The sequence below is a fragment of the Echiichthys vipera genome, assembly GCF_963691815.1.
Source record: "Echiichthys vipera genome assembly, chromosome: 2".
Classification (NCBI taxonomy): Eukaryota; Metazoa; Chordata; class Actinopteri; order Perciformes; family Trachinidae; genus Echiichthys; species Echiichthys vipera.
Genome location: NC_139827.1, coordinates 97,145 through 114,644, shown reverse-complemented (window position 1 = coordinate 114,644; position 17,500 = coordinate 97,145). Strand labels below are relative to the sequence as shown.

At 42.3% G+C, this 17,500-nt stretch overlaps 1 protein-coding gene across 1 annotated transcript in view; it reads left to right on the top strand.

The window, feature by feature from the left end:
- Window positions 1-2,337: 2,337 nt before the first annotated feature.
- The window catches only part of LOC310962037 (equilibrative nucleoside transporter 1-like), a gene marked incomplete at both ends in the record, with an annotated part of 27,604 nt that continues 12,441 nt past the window's right edge, over window positions 2,338-17,500 (top strand). The window contains 7 exons of the mRNA XM_083934385.1: window positions 2,338-2,363; window positions 5,071-5,152; window positions 5,920-6,092; window positions 7,323-7,462; window positions 10,180-10,314; window positions 10,444-10,541; window positions 12,309-12,387. Of these exons, the coding sequence (XP_083790511.1) occupies window positions 2,338-2,363; window positions 5,071-5,152; window positions 5,920-6,092; window positions 7,323-7,462; window positions 10,180-10,314; window positions 10,444-10,541; window positions 12,309-12,387 (733 nt within the window). The remainder of the gene's footprint in view (window positions 2,364-5,070; window positions 5,153-5,919; window positions 6,093-7,322; window positions 7,463-10,179; window positions 10,315-10,443; window positions 10,542-12,308; window positions 12,388-17,500) is intronic.

Here is a 17,500-nt window from a genome sequence, read left to right as displayed (position 1 = left end):
GCCAGACCAGTGCAGCGTGGAGGACATCGGAGAAGCCATCGTGTTGGAGCAGCTGCTAAGATTGTTTCTATCCGACATCTGCACGAGGGTCCAGGAGGGAGAGCCCGCCACCGGTTTAGAGGCAGCGGAGCTTCCAACCCAGTACGTCGATGCCCGGAGGCGAGTACTGACCAGGTCCCAATAGCGGCCGCCAAACAGAGGACAAGGAGAAAGCCGGCAAGAAGGTCAGAAGTAGAGTAACTATGGGACCCAAGGGAAGGTGCGGGTCAGCAGACTAGTGTGGGGGGGAGGGGGGGGGGGGGCAACAGGCTAATACCAGTCGTGTGGAAATAATCTTTTACTACGGCCCCAAGGCCTCAGACTGCCCTCTAAAACCCTAAACTGTCTGGTTATTGCTATGTTCCCTACAGAGAAGTGTGTACAGAGCCAGACGTGTTCAGGTGCCTGTTTGCACCGTGTCACTGTAAATAGGTCCAGGTGTTGGCCTTGTTAGATAACGGGAGTTCATGTCACTGATTAAGAAATGCCATCTGAGAGACAGTGGGACTGACTCTGGGAACTAAGCTGACATTGAATGTGTTCATGGGGATCAAGAATCCTACCCCACATCTGAGGCTACCACAGTCGTAGATGGGCGGGCGTTTTTGCTACAAGTGCTGTTGATTGCATCTATGGTAACGAGGTCCCAGGTAAAGCTGGCCTGGAGCCCCTCCCAGACCTTTATGGTGATCTGTGTGAGGGTGGTTCCAACGGCCCAAGAAAACCACGGCGACAGCGTCGCAGAGAGAGAAGGCGCCACACAAAGGGAGGGACCTCCCCGAGCCTGTGAGGGTCAGTGGGATATCCCCAATGACATGAACCAGCTGCAAATGTCTGATCCTCCTCTGTCTTTCCTGAAGCAGGTTAAGGATGAGGAGGGGAAACAAGACTCTGATCCAGGGTCAGGGTTGAAAATGACATTCTGTATGTAAGTACATCTGGCCCACACCGTACCATGGGTATCCACGGCAACAGGAAACCTATATGTATAAACTAACAATGTTTACTGAGGTCAAACATTTTTGCACCACATGCCCTTTATATAGATATATATACATATTTAATAATGATAATAATATAATCTAACTCTAATAATATGAGGGTTTAATATTTAAACACGGTTCAGAGGACGCTCCCCCTGCAGCTGCTGTTATCACAGAAACAAATGTATAAATAAATACATAAATACATATATATATATGTATTTATGTATTTATTTATATTATAATGAAACTAATATTTAAACACGGTTCAGAGGACGCTCCCCCTGCAGCTGCTGTTATCACTCGTCGTCGTTTACACAGAAACAAAGTCCACGGCTCTGATAGCAGAGGTCAAAGGTCACGAGACTGAAGAAGTGATTCTGCTGAGCGAGCACAAACAAGAGCCGAGGATCCACCCGACAGGAAGTGTCTCCACACGAGCTGCTGAGGTTCAAGACACCGACGAGCTGCTGAGGTTCAAGTCACCGACGAGCTGCTGAGGTTCAAGTCACCGACGAGCTGCTGAGGTTCAATCAGAGCTGCTGAGGTTCAATTCACCGACGAGCTGCTGAGGTTCAAGTCACTGATGAGCTGCTGAGGTTCAAGTCACCGACGAGCTGCTGAGGTTCAAGTCACCGACGAGCTGCTGAGGTTCAAGTCACCGACGAGCTGCTGAGGTTAAATCAGAGCTGCTGAGGTTCAAGTCACTGACGAGCTGCTGAGGTTACATCAGAGCTGCTGAGGTTCAAGTCACCGACGAGCTGCTGAGGTTCAAGTCACTGACGAGCTGCTGAGGTTACATCAGAGCTGCTGAGGTTGAATCAGTGAAGAGCTGCTGAGGTTACATCAGTGAAGAGCTGCTGAGGTTGAATCAGAGCTGCTGAGGTTGAATCAGTGAAGAGCTGCTGAGGTTAAATCAGTGAAGAGCTGCTGAGGTTCAATCAGAGCTGCTGAGGTTGAATCAGTGAAGAGCTGCTGAGGTTGAATCAGTGAAGAGCTGCTGAGGTTAAATCAGAGCTGCTGAGGTTAAATCAGTGAAGAGCTGCTGAGGTTAAATCAGAGCTGCTGAGGTTACATCAGAGCTGCTGAGGTTGAATCAGTGAAGAGCTGCTGAGGTTAAATCAGAGCTGCTGAGGTTGAATCAGTGAAGAGCTGCTGAGGTTGAATCAGAGCTGCTGAGGTTGAATCAGAGCTGCTGAGGTTACATCAGTGAAGAGCTGCTGAGGTTGAATCAGTGAAGAGCTGCTGAGGTTAAATCAGTGAAGAGCTGCTGAGGTTGAATCAGTGAAGAGCTGCTGAGGCTGAATCAGTGAAAATGGCCGTCAGCGCCCCGAGAGACAAGTGAGTCTGACTTTAATCTTTCCACAGTTTATTTATTTATTTATTTATAATAATTCAGAGACGAAAATGAAACTGGAAACACAAACAACGTGACGGACACAGGTGTTTGATGTGTCTGATGTGTCTGATGTGTTTGATGTGTTTGATGTGTTTGATGTGTCTGATGTATCTGATGTGTTTGATGTGTCTGATGTGTTTGATGTGTTTGATGTGTTTGATGTGTCTGATGTGTCTGATGTGTCTGATGTGTTTGATGTGTCTGATGTGTCTGATGTGTCTGATGTGTCTGATGTGTCTGATGTGTCTGATGTGTCTGATGTGTTTGATGTGTCTGATGTGTTTGATGTGTCTGATGTGTCTGATGTGTCTGATGTGTTTGATGTGTCTGATGTGTTTGATGTGTTTGATGTGTTTGATGTGTTTGATGTGTCTGATGTGTCTGATGTGTTTGATGTGTCTGATGTGTTTGATGTGTTTGATGTGTTTGATGTGTTTGATGTGTCTGATGTGTCTGATGTGTCTGATGTGTCTGATGTGTCTGATGTGTTTGATGTGTTTGATGTGTCTGATGTGTTTGATGTGTTTGATGTGTTTGATGTGTCTGATGTGTCTGATGTGTCTGATGTGTCTGATGTGTTTGATGTGTCTGATGTGTTTGATGTGTCTGATGTGTCTGATGTGTCTGATGTGTTTGATGTGTTTGATGTGTCTGATGTGTCTGATGTGTTTGATGTGTCTGATGTGTCTGATGTGTTTGATGTGTTTGATGTGTCTGATGTGTCTGATGTGTTTGATGTGTCTGATGTGTTTGATGTGTCTGATGTGTTTGATGTGTCTGATGTGTTTGATGTGTCTGATGTGTCTGATGTGTTTGATGTGTCTGATGTGTTTGATGTGTCTGATGTGTTTGATGTGTTTGATGTGTCTGATGTGTCTGATGTGTCTGATGTGTCTGATGTGTTTGATGTGTGTGATGTGTCTGATGTGTCTGATGTGTCTGATGTGTTTGATGTGTCTGATGTGTTTGATGTGTCTGATGTGTTTGATGTGTCTGATGTGTTTGATGTGTCTGATGTGTCTGATGTGTTTGATGTGTCTGATGTGTCTGATGTGTTTGATGTGTTTGATGTGTCTGATGTGTCTGATGTGTCTGATGTGTCTGATGTGTTTGATGTGTCTGATGTGTCTGATGTGTCTGATGTGTTTGATGTGTTTGATGTGTTTGATGTGTCTGATGTGTCTGATGTGTTTGATGTGTTTGATGTGTCTGATGTGTCTGATGTGTCTGATGTGTCTGATGTGTCTGATGTGTTTGATGTGTTTGATGTGTTTGATGTGTCTGATGTGTCTGATGTGTTTGATGTGTTTGATGTGTTTGATGTGTTTGATGTGTCTGATGTGTTTGATGTGTTTGATGTGTCTGATGTGTCTGATGTGTCTGATGTGTTTGATGTGTTTGATGTGTTTGATGTGTCTGATGTGTTTGATGTGTTTGATGTGTCTGATGTGTTTGATGTGTTTGATGTGTCTGATGTGTCTGATGTGTCTGATGTGTTTGATGTGTCTGATGTGTCTGATGTGTCTGATGTGTCTGATGTGTCTGATGTGTTTGATGTGTTTGATGTGTTTGATGTGTCTGATGTGTTTGATGTGTCTGATGTGTCTGATGTGTTTGATGTGTCTGATGTGTCTGATGTGTTTGATGTGTCTGATGTGTTTGATGTGTTTGATGTGTCTGATGTGTCTGATGTGTTTGATGTGTTTGATGTGTCTGATGTGTCTGATGTGTTTGATGTGTCTGATGTGTTTGATGTGTCTGATGTGTCTGATGTGTTTGATGTATCTGATGTGTTTGATGTGTCTGATGTGTCTGATGTGTCTGATGTGTCTGATGTGTTTGATGTGTTTGATGTGTCTGATGTGTCTGATGTGTCTGATGTGTTTGATGTGTCTGTGTTTGATGTGTCTGATGTGTTTGATGTGTCTGATGTGTCTGATGTGTTTGATGTGTTTGATGTGTCTGATGTGTCTGATGTGTCTGATGTGTCTGATGTGTCTGATGTGTTTGATGTGTTTGATGTGTTTGATGTGTCTGATGTGTCTGATGTGTCTGATGTGTCTGATGTGTTTGATGTGTCTGTGTTTGATGTGTTTGATGTGTCTGATGTGTTTGATGTGTCTGATGTGTTTGATGTGTTTGATGTGTTTGATGTGTCTGATGTGTCTGATGTGTCTGATGTGTCTGATGTGTTTGATGTGTCTGATGTGTTTGATGTGTCTGATGTGTTTGATGTGTCAGATGTGTTTGATGTGTCTGATGTGTCTGATGTGTCTGATGTGTCTGATGTGTCAGATGTGTTTGATGTGTCTGATGTGTCTGATGTGTTTGATGTGTCTGATGTGTCTGATGTGTCTGATGTGTTTGATGTGTTTGATGTGTCTGATGTGTCTGATGTGTTTGATGTGTCTGATGTGTCTGATGTGTTTGATGTGTCTGATGTGTTTGATGTGTTTGATGTGTCTGATGTGTCTGATGTGTTTGATGTGTCTGATGTGTTTGATGTGTCTGATGTGTCTGATGTGTCTGATGTGTCTGATGTGTTTGATGTGTTTGATGTGTTTGATGTGTCTGATGTGTTTGATGTGTCTGATGGGGTTCTGACGTGGTTCTGATGTGGTTCTGATGGGTTCTGGTGTCGTCCTGCAGGTGTTTTGGCGTCTGGCTCGTCTTCTTCATGCTTGGTTTGGGAACGCTGCTCCCATGGAACTTCTTCATGACTGCGACCATGGTACGACTTCCCATCTCGCTGCTGACTGTGGACGCGTGTTCAGAGTTATTGTTTTGATTGGATGTTCTGATGTGGGTTTGGCACGTGCGCTCGTCCTTTGAGCCTTTGAACACGTGTCGAGGTGGACTGCGTCCTCCGTCTGTTCCTGACGTTAGACGAAGGATCACGTTTGACGGATGAATGTTTAGATGTAGATCATCGATGTGGTCCAGACCCGCTCTGTGTGCAGATTCATGATAATATTCCTGTATTCTTGAAAGTGCACGTAACTCTGCGAACACTCACGTAAGTTTCTGTGAACTCCGCCCAACATGAAGTCGGCCATTTTGAATTTTGACTCCTCGTAGACGGATTAGCACATTTGTTTCAGACGTGGTCGCTGTAACCCGTCACTGATAATTACGCTAAATCACCTGATGATGTCATGTGACAACACGCCGCTCAGGCTCTTTGCAGGTTTGAAACTTTGCGTAACAGAATTCAACAGATCTCAGATCTGATCGACAGGATCTGAAGATGCACGACGCAAAAAGCTTTTGTGTTTCCGTGGAACAGTGTTGCTGTGGCGACCTGCACGCTCCGCCATGACACAGCAAACTTTAAATTCTGCTTAAGTTTCACATCTGTGGCCCAGTGAGTCACAACAGGAAGTGACATCATCTGATTTGTTTACACACGGCGTTGATCGCCCGTGGGTCCGCCCTCTCTCACACAGAGGTGTGACATCGTGTGGTGGTGGATTTAACGCAGCGTCTGTCTGTCCCCAGTACTTCACCAGCCGTCTGAAGGAGCCCTCATTGGTCGAGTCGTCAGCCAATCAGACGGAGGCAGCCGAGGAGAGTCGCAGCGTCCTGGAGGCCAAATTCAACAACGTGATGACGCTGTGCGCCATGCTGCCGCTGCTGCTCTGCACCTGCCTCAACTCCTTCCTGCTGTCGCTGTGAGTACCACCACCGAAGAAGAGCGCAGGGGTCGACGACAACAACAACAACACCAACACAAACACCAACAACCCCACCAACAACACCACCAACAACAACAACAACAACCCCAACAACAACAACAACCCCAACAACAACAACAACAACAACAGTAACAACACTAACAACACCACCACCAACTTAAACAACACCACCACCAACAACAACAACAACAGTAACAAAACCAACAACACCAACAACAACAACACCAACAACACCACCACCAACAGTAACAACACTAACAACAACACCAACAACAACAACAGTAACAACAACACCAACAATACTAACAACAACAACAACAACAACAACCACAACAACAACAGTAACAACACTAACAACAACAACAACCCCAACAACAACAGTAACAACACTAACAACACCACCAACATCCCCAACAACAACAACAACAACAACAACCCCAAGAACAACAACAACAACAACAACAACAGTAACAACACTAACAACACCACCACCACCAACAACAACAACAACAGTAACAAAACCACCAACAACAACAACACCAACAACACCACCACCACCAACAGTAACAACACTAACAACAACACCAACAACAACAACAGTAACAACAACACCAACAACACTAACAACAACAACAACAACAACCACAACAACAACAGTAACAACACTAACAACAACAACAACCCCAACAACAACAGTAACAACACTAACAACACCACCAACATCCCCAACAACAACAACAACAACAACCCCAAGAACAACAACAACAACAACAACAGTAACAACACTAACAACAACACCACCAACAACAACAACACCAACAACAGTAACAACACTAACAACAACACCACCACCAACAACAACAACAACAGTAACAACACCAACACCAACAACAACACCAACAACCCCAACACCACCACCACCAACAACAACAACCCCAACAAAAACAACAACAGTAACAACAGTAACAACACCACCACCACCACCAACAACAACAACAACAACAACAACAGTAACAACAACAACAACAACAACCCCAACAACACCAACACCAACAACACTAACAACAACAACAACAACCCCAACAACAACAACAACAGTAACAACACCACCAACAACAACAACAACAACAACAACACAAACACCACCACCAACAACAACACCACCACCAACAACAACAACAACAGTAACACTGCTCCCGTTCTCAGGGTCCCTCAGCGTCTGCGGGTCCTCGGCAGTCTGCTCGTCATCATGTTCGTCTTCATGGCGACCGCCGTCCTCGTCAAGGTTCCTCTGGAGCCGACGACCTTCTTCTCCGTCACCATGGTGAAGATCGTCATCATCAACTGTGAGTCGCTCCGTCTGTTTCTTTATCTGTTAGTTTGTTTGTTTTTATCTGTTTGTTTATCTGTTTGTTTGTTTTTTATCTGGTTGTTTGTTTGTTTTTATCTGGTTGTTTGTTTGTTTATCTGTTTGTTTGTTTTTTATCTGGTTGTTTGTTTGTTTATCTGGTTGTTTGTTTGTTTGTTTATCTGTTTGTTTTTATCTGGTTGTTTGTTTGTTTTTTATCTGGTTGTTTGTTTGTTTATCTGTTTGTTTATCTGTTTGTTTGTTTTTTATCTGGTTGTTTGTTTGTTTATCTGGTTGTTTGTTTGTTTGTTTATCTGTTTGTTTTTATCTGGTTGTTTGTTTGTTTTTTATCTGGTTGTTTGTTTGTTTATCTGTTTGTTTGTTTTTATCTGGTTGTTTGTTTTTTTATCTGGTTGTTTGTTTGTTTATCTGTTTTTTTGTTTGTTTGTTTGTTTTTATCTGGTTGTTTGTTTGTTTATCTGTTTGTTTGTTTATCTGCTTGTTTATCTGTTTGTTTGTTTATCTGTTTGTTTGTTTGTTTATCTGTTTGTTTGTTTTTTTATCTGGTTGTTTGTTTGTTTATCTGTTTTTTTGTTTGTTTGATTGTTTTTATCTGGTTGTTTGTTTGTTTATCTGTTTGTTTATCTGTTTGTTTGTTTGCTTGTTTTTTATCTGTTTGTTTGTTTGTTTATCTGTTTTTTGTTTGTTTGATTGTTTTTATCTGGTTGTTTGTTTGTTTATCTGTTTGTTTATCTGTTTGTTTGTTTGCTTGTTTTTTATCTGTTTGTTTGTTTGTTTATCTGTTTTTTGTTTGTTTGATTGTTTTTATCTGTTTGTTTGTTTGTTTATCTGTTTGTTTGTTTTTATCTGGTTGTTTGTTTGTTTTTATCTGGTTGTTTGTTTGTTTATCTGTTTGTTTATCTGTTTGTTTGTTTTTTATCTGGTTGTTTGTTTGTTTATCTGGTTGTTTGTTTGTTTGTTTATCTGTTTGTTTTTATCTGGTTGTTTGTTTGTTTTTTATCTGGTTGTTTGTTTGTTTATCTGGTTGTTTGTTTGTTTGTTTATCTGTTTGTTTTTATCTGGTTGTTTGTTTGTTTTTTATCTGGTTGTTTGTTTGTTTATCTGTTTGTTTGTTTTTATCTGGTTGTTTGTTTTTTTATCTGGTTGTTTGTTTGTTTATCTGTTTTTTTGTTTGTTTGTTTGTTTTTATCTGGTTGTTTGTTTGTTTATCTGTTTGTTTGTTTATCTGCTTGTTTATCTGTTTGTTTGTTTATCTGTTTGTTTGTTTGTTTATCTGTTTGTTTGTTTTTTTATCTGGTTGTTTGTTTGTTTATCTGTTTTTTTGTTTGTTTGATTGTTTTTATCTGGTTGTTTGTTTGTTTATCTGTTTGTTTATCTGTTTGTTTGTTTGCTTGTTTTTTATCTGTTTGTTTGTTTGTTTATCTGTTTTTTGTTTGTTTGATTGTTTTTATCTGGTTGTTTGTTTGTTTATCTGTTTGTTTATCTGTTTGTTTGTTTGCTTGTTTTTTATCTGTTTGTTTGTTTGTTTATCTGTTTTTTGTTTGTTTGATTGTTTTTATCTGTTTGTTTGTTTGTTTATCTGTTTGTTTGTTTTTATCTGGTTGTTTGTTTGTTTTTATCTGGTTGTTTGTTTGTTTATCTGTTTGTTTATCTGTTTGTTTGTTTTTTATCTGGTTGTTTGTTTGTTTATCTGGTTGTTTGTTTGTTTGTTTATCTGTTTGTTTTTATCTGGTTGTTTGTTTGTTTTTTATCTGGTTGTTTGTTTGTTTATCTGTTTGTTTGTTTTTATCTGGTTGTTTGTTTTTTTATCTGGTTGTTTGTTTGTTTATCTGTTTTTTTGTTTGTTTGTTTGTTTTTATCTGGTTGTTTGTTTGTTTATCTGTTTGTTTGTTTATCTGCTTGTTTATCTGTTTGTTTGTTTATCTGTTTGTTTGTTTGTTTATCTGTTTGTTTGTTTTTTTATCTGGTTGTTTGTTTGTTTATCTGTTTTTTTGTTTGTTTGATTGTTTTTATCTGGTTGTTTGTTTGTTTATCTGTTTGTTTATCTGTTTGTTTGTTTGCTTGTTTTTTATCTGTTTGTTTGTTTGTTTATCTGTTTTTTGTTTGTTTGATTGTTTTTATCTGGTTGTTTGTTTGTTTATCTGTTTGTTTGTTTATCTGCTTGTTTATCTGTTTGTTTGTTTGTTTGTTTATCTGTTTGTTTGTTTGTTTATCTGTTTGTTTATCTGTTTGTTTGTTTTTTATCTGGTTGTTTGTTTGTTTTTATCTGGTTGTTTGTTTGTTTTTATCTGGTTGTTTGTTTGTTTATCTGTTTGTTTATCTGTTTGTTTGTTTTTTATCTGGTTGTTTGTTTGTTTATCTGGTTGTTTGTTTGTTTGTTTATCTGTTTGTTTTTATCTGGTTGTTTGTTTGTTTTTTATCTGGTTGTTTGTTTGTTTATCTGTTTGTTTGTTTTTATCTGGTTGTTTGTTTTTTTATCTGGTTGTTTGTTTGTTTATCTGTTTTTTTGTTTGTTTGTTTGTTTTTATCTGGTTGTTTGTTTGTTTATCTGTTTGTTTGTTTATCTGTTTGTTTGTTTGTTTATCTGTTTGTTTGTTTGTTTGTTTATCTGTTTGTTTGTTTGTTTGTTTGTTTATGTGGTTGTTTGTTTAGTTGTTTGTTTGTTTGTTTATCTGTTTGTTTGTTTGTTGACAGCCTTCGGGGCGGTGCTCCAGGGCAGTCTGTTCGGGATGGCCGGGTTGTTGCCGGCCTTGTACACGACGCCCATCATGAGCGGTCAGGGACTCGCTGGGACCTTCGCCGCCTTCGCCATGATCTGCGCCATCGCAAGTCTGATCACGCACGCACGCACTGAGCTCCTTATTCAATAATAATAATAACGATAATAATAATAATGATAATAATAATAATAATGATAATAATAATAATTATGATGATGTCATCATTTCTGTCCTTCAGGCGGCTCAGAGCTTCAGGACGCAGCGTTCGGTTATTTCATCACAGCCTGTGTCGTTATTTTTCTGTCCGTCCTCTCCTACATGCTGCTGCCTAAACTGGTAACACACACACACACACACACACACACACACACACACACACACACACACACACACACACACACACACACACACACACACACACACACACACACACACACACACACACACACACACACCTCCAGAAGAAGGTGCAGCCCTCCCCAGAAGAAGGTGCAGCCCTCTCCAGAAGAAGCTGCAGCCCTCTCCAGAAGAAGGTGCAGCCCTCCCCAGAAGAAGGTGCAGCCCTCTCCAGAAGAAGCTGCAGCCCTCTCCAGAAGAAGGTGCAGCCCTCCCCAGAAGAAGCTGCAGCCCTCTCCAGAAGAAGGTGCACCCCTCCCCAGAAGAAGGTGCACCCCTCTCCAGAAGAAGCTGCAGCCCTCTCCAGAAGAAGGTGCAGCCTTCTCCAGAAGAAGGTGCAGCCCTCTCCAGAAGAAGGTGCACCCCTCCCCAGAAGAAGGTGCACCCCTCTCCAGAAGAAGGTGCAGCCCTCTCCAGAAGAAGGTGCAGCCCTCTCCAGAAGAAGGTGCAGCCCTCTCCAAAAGAAGGTGCAGCCTTCTCCAGAAGAAGGTGCAGCCTTCTCCAGGAGAAGGTGCACCCCTCTCCAGAAGAAGGTGCAGCCCTCTCCAAAAGAAGGTGCAGCCTTCTCCAGAAGAAGGTGCAGCCCTCTCCAGAAGAAGGTGCAGCCCTCTCCAAAAGAAGGTGCAGCCTTCTCCAGAAGAAGGTGCAGCCTTCTCCTGCCTCTGTTATGGAATCCTCTGCATGGAAGCAGGTTTCGCTGAGAGCTAGGATATCGATGTTGTATCTTTGTAGCTCATGTGCAACCAGTGCTGTCCTTCTTCGGAACAACAAGAGTCATCACACGCATCCAAAGTGTGCAGGCGCTCCAGGTTGCAGTGGTGAGATCAATGTCATGTCTTTCTCCTGTGTTTTCGACCGCAATAAGGAACGACCTTCAGTGGGGAGTTGCAGAAGACTGCCAGAGCACGTCTGCTGGTGACGGCCTGGTGCCGTCGTCTCCACAGGTTCTTGTTTGGAGTATCCCAACCGTAGATGGGTTGAGCCCAATCTGGCCGTGCTATTTTCCCACAGGCTGGGGAGGCGCTGCAGGACTCTGGGTGGTGGAGAGGTAGCTGCACCTCCTTTCACCCCAGAGGCTCTATGCTGTGGCTGGAAGAAGGAAGTAGCAACTATGCTACAAGCACACACTGTCATGTGTTTTTGATGTATTTCCTGTTTCCTGTGTGTTTTTGATGTGTTTCCTGTTTCCTGTCGTGTGTTTTTGATGTGTTTCCTGTTTCCTGTCGTGTGTTTTTGATGTGTTTCCTGTTTCCTGTCATGTGTTTTTGATGTGTTTCCTGTTTCCTGTCGTGTGTTTTTGATGCGTTTCCTGTTTCCTGTCATGTGTTTTTGATGTGTTTCCTGTTTCCTGTCGTGTGTTTTTGATGTTTCCTGTTTCCTGTCGTGTGTTTTTGATGCTTTTCCTGTTTCCTGTCGTGTGTTTTTGATGTGTTTCCTGTTTCCTGTCGTGTGTTTTTGATGTGTTTCCTGTTTCCTGTCGTGTGTTTTTGATGCGTTTCCTGTTTCCTGTCATGTGTTTTTGATGTGTTTCCTGTTTCCTGTCATGTGTTTTTGATGCGTTTCCTGTTTCCTGTCATGTGTTTTTGATGTTTCCTGTTTCCTGTCATGTGTTTTTGATGTTTCCTGTTTCCTGTCGTGTGTTTTTGATGTTTCCTGTTTCCTGTCGTGTGTTTTTGATGCTTTTCCTGTTTCCTGTCGGTGTTTCAGGAGTTTTTCCAGTTCTTTCAGGACAGAAACCGAACTCAAAGAGCAGACGAGGAGAATTCTGTGAAGCTGATGAACAAAGGTACAAAACAACAAAACAAAACTTTGTTCTGGGGCCTGTTTCACAGAGAGAGCTAACTCAAACCAGAGACAGAGGGGTAACTCTAGCCTGTTTCACAGAGAGAGCTAACTCAAACCAGAGAGAGAGGGGTAACTCTAGCCTGTTTCACAAAGAGAGCTAACTCAAACCAGAGAGAGAGGGGTAACTCTAGCCTGTTTCACAGAGAGAGCTAACTCAAACCAGAGACAGAGGGGTAACTCTAGCCTGTTTCACAAAGAGAGCTAACTCAAACCAGAGACAGAGGGGTAACTCTAGCCTGTTTCACAGAGAGAGCTAACTCAAACCAGAGACAGAGGGGTAACTCTAGCCTGTTTCACAGAGAGAGCTAACTCAAACCAGAGACAGAGGGGTAACTCTAGCCTGTTTCACAGAGAGAGGTAACTCAAACCAGAGACAGAGGGGTAACTCTAGCCTGTTTCACAGAGAGAGCTAACTCAAACCAGAGACAGAGGGGTAACTCTAGCCTGTTTCACAGAGAGAGCTAACTCAAACCAGAGACAGAGGGGTAACTCTAGCCCGTTTCACAGAGAGAGGTAACTCAAACCAGAGACAGAGGGGTAACTCTAGCCTGTTTCACAGAGAGAGGTAACTCAAACCAGAGACAGAGGGGTAACTCTAGCCTGTTTCACAGAGAGAGCTAACTCAAACCAGAGACAGAGGGGTAACTCTAGCCCGTTTCACAGAGAGAGCTAACTCAAACCAGAGACAGAGGGGTAACTCTAGCCTGTTTCACAGAGAGAGCTAACTCAAACCAGAGACAGAGGGGTGACTCTAGCCTGTTTCACAGAGAGAGCTAACTCAAACCAGAGACAGAGGGGTAACTCTAGCCTGTTTCACAGAGAGAGCTAACTCAAACCAGAGACAGAGGGGTAACTCTAGCCTGTTTCACAGAGAGAGCTAACTCAAACCAGAGACAGAGGGGTAACTCTAGCCTGTTTCACAGAGAGAGGTAACTCAAACCAGAGACAGAGGGGTAACTCTAGCCTGTTTCACAGAGAGAGCTAACTCAAACCAGAGACAGAGGGGTAACTCTAGCCCGTTTCACAGAGAGAGCTAACTCAAACCAGAGACAGAGGGGTAACTCTAGCCTGTTTCACAGAGAGAGCTAACTCAAACCAGAGACAGAGGGGTAACTCTAGCCTGTTTCACAGAGAGAGCTAACTCAAACCAGAGACAGAGGGGTAACTCTAGCCTGTTTCACAGAGAGAGAGCTAACTCAAACCAGAGACAGAGGGGTAACTCTAGCCTGTTTCACAGAGAGAGCTAACTCAAACCAGAGACAGAGGGGTAACTCTAGCCTGTTTCACAGAGAGAGCTAACTCAAACCGTTGCCATGGTGATATTACTGTGACTGCAACAGGACTACATTTAAACTGATGCACTGACCCGAGCAGCAGTGTTCTCCCGCACCGTCTCCCTCTCTTTAGCTGCTGCAGCGTTGCCATGGTGATATTACAGCGTTGTTACACTGTGAACCTGCTCACACTCTCCGTATGAGTGCATTAATATTTACAGTTGCAGTTGTAGCGTAGCCCTTCGCTTCCCCGTTGCCATGGTGACTCGTCGAATCAGGGCTCCATTGATGTCTTTTTTTACTTGTGGTGCCCGCGCTTAACTCCAGGTCAAACTACTCTGAGTTGATCAACCTAACGCAAATCTGCTGTTCTGGAACCGAAAACTCAGAGTTTCCTATCTCAGAGTAGATCAACTCAGAGTTCAGGGTTAGACTCAGAGTTTCCTATCTCAGAGTAGATCAACTCAGAGTTCAGGGTTAAACTCAGAGCTTCCTATCTCAGAGTAGATCAACTCAGAGTTCAGGGTTAAACTCAGAGTTTCCTATCTCAGAGTAGATCAACTCAGAGTTCAGGGTTAAACTCAGAGTTTCCTATCTCAGAGTAGATCAACTCAGAGTTCAGGGTTAAACTCAGAGTTTCCTATCTCAGAGTAGATCAACTCAGAGTTCAGGGTTAAACTCAGAGTTTCCTATCTCAGAGTAGATCAACTCAGAGTTCCGGGTTAAACTCAGAGTTTCCTATCTCAGAGTAGATCAACTCAGAGTTCAGGGTTAGACTCAGAGTTTCCTATCTCAGAGTAGATCAACTCAGAGTTCAGGGTTAAACTCAGAGTTTCCTATCTCAGAGTAGATCAACTCAGAGTTCCGGGTTAGACTCAGAGTTTCCTATCTCAGAGTAGATCAACTCAGAGTTCAGGGTTAAACTCAGAGGGTCCTATCTCAGAGTAGATCAACTCAGAGTTCAGGGTTAAACTCAGAGTTTCCTATCTCAGAGTAGATCAACTCAGAGTTCAGGGTTAAACTCAGAGTTTCCTGTCTCAGAGTAGATCAACTCAGAGTTCAGGGTTAAACTCAGAGTTTCCTATCTCAGAGTAGATCAACTCAGAGTTCAGGGTTAAACTCAGAGTTTCCTATCTCAGAGTAGATCAACTCAGAGTTCAGGGTTAGACTCAGAGTTTCCTATCTCAGAGTAGATCAACTCAGAGTTCAGGGTTAAACTCAGAGTTTCCTATCTCAGAGTAGATCAACTCAGAGTTCAGGGTTAGACTCAGAGTTTCCTATCTCAGAGTAGATCAACTCAGAGTTCAGGGTTAAACTCAGAGTTTCCTATCTCAGAGTAGATCAACTCAGAGTTCAGGGTTAGACTCAGAGTTTCCTATCTCAGAGTAGATCAACTCAGAGTTCAGGGTTAAACTCAGAGTTTCCTATCTCAGAGTAGATCAACTCAGAGTTCAGGGTTAGACTCAGAGTTTCCTATCCCAGAGTAGATCAACTCAGAGTTCAGGGTTAGACTCAGAGTTTCCTATCTCAGAGTAGATCAACTCAGAGTTCAGGGTTAAACTCAGAGTTTCCTATCTCAGAGTAGATCAACTCAGAGTTCAGGGTTAAACTCAGAGTTTCCTATCTCAGAGTAGATCAACTCAGAGTTCAGGGTTAAACTCAGAGTTTCCTATCTCAGAGTAGATCAACTCAGAGTTCAGGGTTAAACTCAGAGTTTCCTATCTCAGAGTAGATCAACTCAGAGTTCAGGGTTAAACTCAGAGTTTCCTATCTCAGAGTAGATCAACTCAGAGTTCAGGGTTAAACTCAGAGTTTCCTATCTCAGAGTAGATCAACTCAGAGTTCAGGGTTAAACTCAGAGTTTCCTGTCTCAGAGTAGATCAACTCAGAGTTCAGGGTTAAACTCAGAGTTTCCTATCTCAGAGTAGATCAACTCAGAGTTCAGGGTTAGACTCAGAGTTTCCTATCTCAGAGTAGATCAACTCAGAGTTCAGGGTTAAACTCAGAGTTTCCTATCTCAGAGTAGATCAACTCAGAGTTCAGGGTTAGACTCAGAGTTTCCTGTCTCAGAGTAGATCAACTCAGAGTTCAGGGTTAAACTCAGAGTTTCCTATCTCAGAGTAGATCAACTCAGAGTTCAGGGTTAAACTCAGAGTTTCCTATCTCAGAGTAGATCAACTCAGAGTTCAGGGTTAGACTCAGAGTTTCCTATCTCAGAGTAGATCAACTCAGAGTTCAGGGTTAGACTCAGAGTTTCCTATCTCAGAGTAGATCAACTCAGAGTTCAGGGTTAGACTCAGAGTTTCCTATCTCAGAGTAGATCAACTCAGAGTTCAGGGTTAAACTCAGAGTTTCCTATCTCAGAGTAGATCAACTCAGAGTTCAGGGTTAGACTCAGAGTTTCCTATCTCAGAGTAGATCAACTCAGAGTTCAGGGTTAGACTCAGAGTTTCCTATCTCAGAGTAGATCAACTCAGAGTTCAGGGTTAGACTCAGAGTTTCCTATCTCAGAGTAGATCAACTCAGAGTTCAGGGTTAAACTCAGAGTTTCCTATCTCAGAGTAGATCAACTCAGAGTTCAGGGTTAGACTCAGAGTTTCCTATCTCAGAGTAGATCAACTCAGAGTTCAGGGTTAAACTCAGAGTTTCCTATCTCAGAGTAGATCAACTCAGAGTTCAGGGTTAAACTCAGAGTTTCCTATCTCAGAGTAGATCAACTCAGAGTTCAGGGTTAGACTCAGAGTTTCCTATCTCAGAGTAGATCAACTCAGAGTTCAGGGTTAAACTCAGAGTTTCCTATCTCAGAGTAGATCAACTCAGAGTTCAGGGTTAAACTCAGAGTTTCCTATCTCAGAGTAGATCAGCTCAGAGTTCAGGGTTAAACTCAGAGTTTCCTATCTCAGAGTAGATCAACTCAGAGTTCAGGGTTAGACTCAGAGTTTCCTATCCCAGAGTAGATCAACTCAGAGTTCAGGGTTAGACTCAGAGTTTCCTATCTCAGAGTAGATCAACTCAGAGTTCAGGGTTAAACTCAGAGTTTCCTATCTCAGAGTAGATCAACTCAGAGTTCAGGGTTAAACTCAGAGTTTCCTATCTCAGAGTAGATCAACTCAGAGTTCAGGGTTAAACTCAGAGTTTCCTATCTCAGAGTAGATCAACTCAGAGTTCAGGGTTAGACTCAGAGTTTCCTATCTCAGAGTAGATCAACTCAGAGTTCAGGGTTAAACTCAGAGTTTCCTATCTCAGAGTAGATCAACTCAGAGTTCAGGGTTAAACTCAGAGTTTCCTATCTCAGAGTAGATCAACTCAGAGTTCAGGGTTAAACTCAGAGTTTCCTATCTCAGAGTAGATCAACTCAGAGTTCAGGGTTAAACTCAGAGTTTCCTATCTCAGAGTAGATCAACTCAGAGTTCAGGGTTAAACTCAGAGTTTCCTGTCTCAGAGTAGATCAACTCAGAGTTCAGGGTTAAACTCAGAGTTTCCTATCTCAGAGTAGATCAACTCAGAGTTCAGGGTTAGACTCAGAGTTTCCTATCTCAGAGTAGATCAACTCAGAGTTCAGGGTTAAACTCAGAGTTTCCTATCTCAGAGTAGATCAACTCAGAGTTCAGGGTTAGACTCAGAGTTTCCTGTCTCAGAGTAGATCAACTCAGAGTTCAGGGTTAAACTCAGAGTTTCCTATCTCAGAGTAGATCAACTCAGAGTTCAGGGTTAAACTCAGAGTTTCCTATCTCAGAGTAGATCAACTCAGAGTTCAGGGTTAGACTCAGAGTTTCCTAT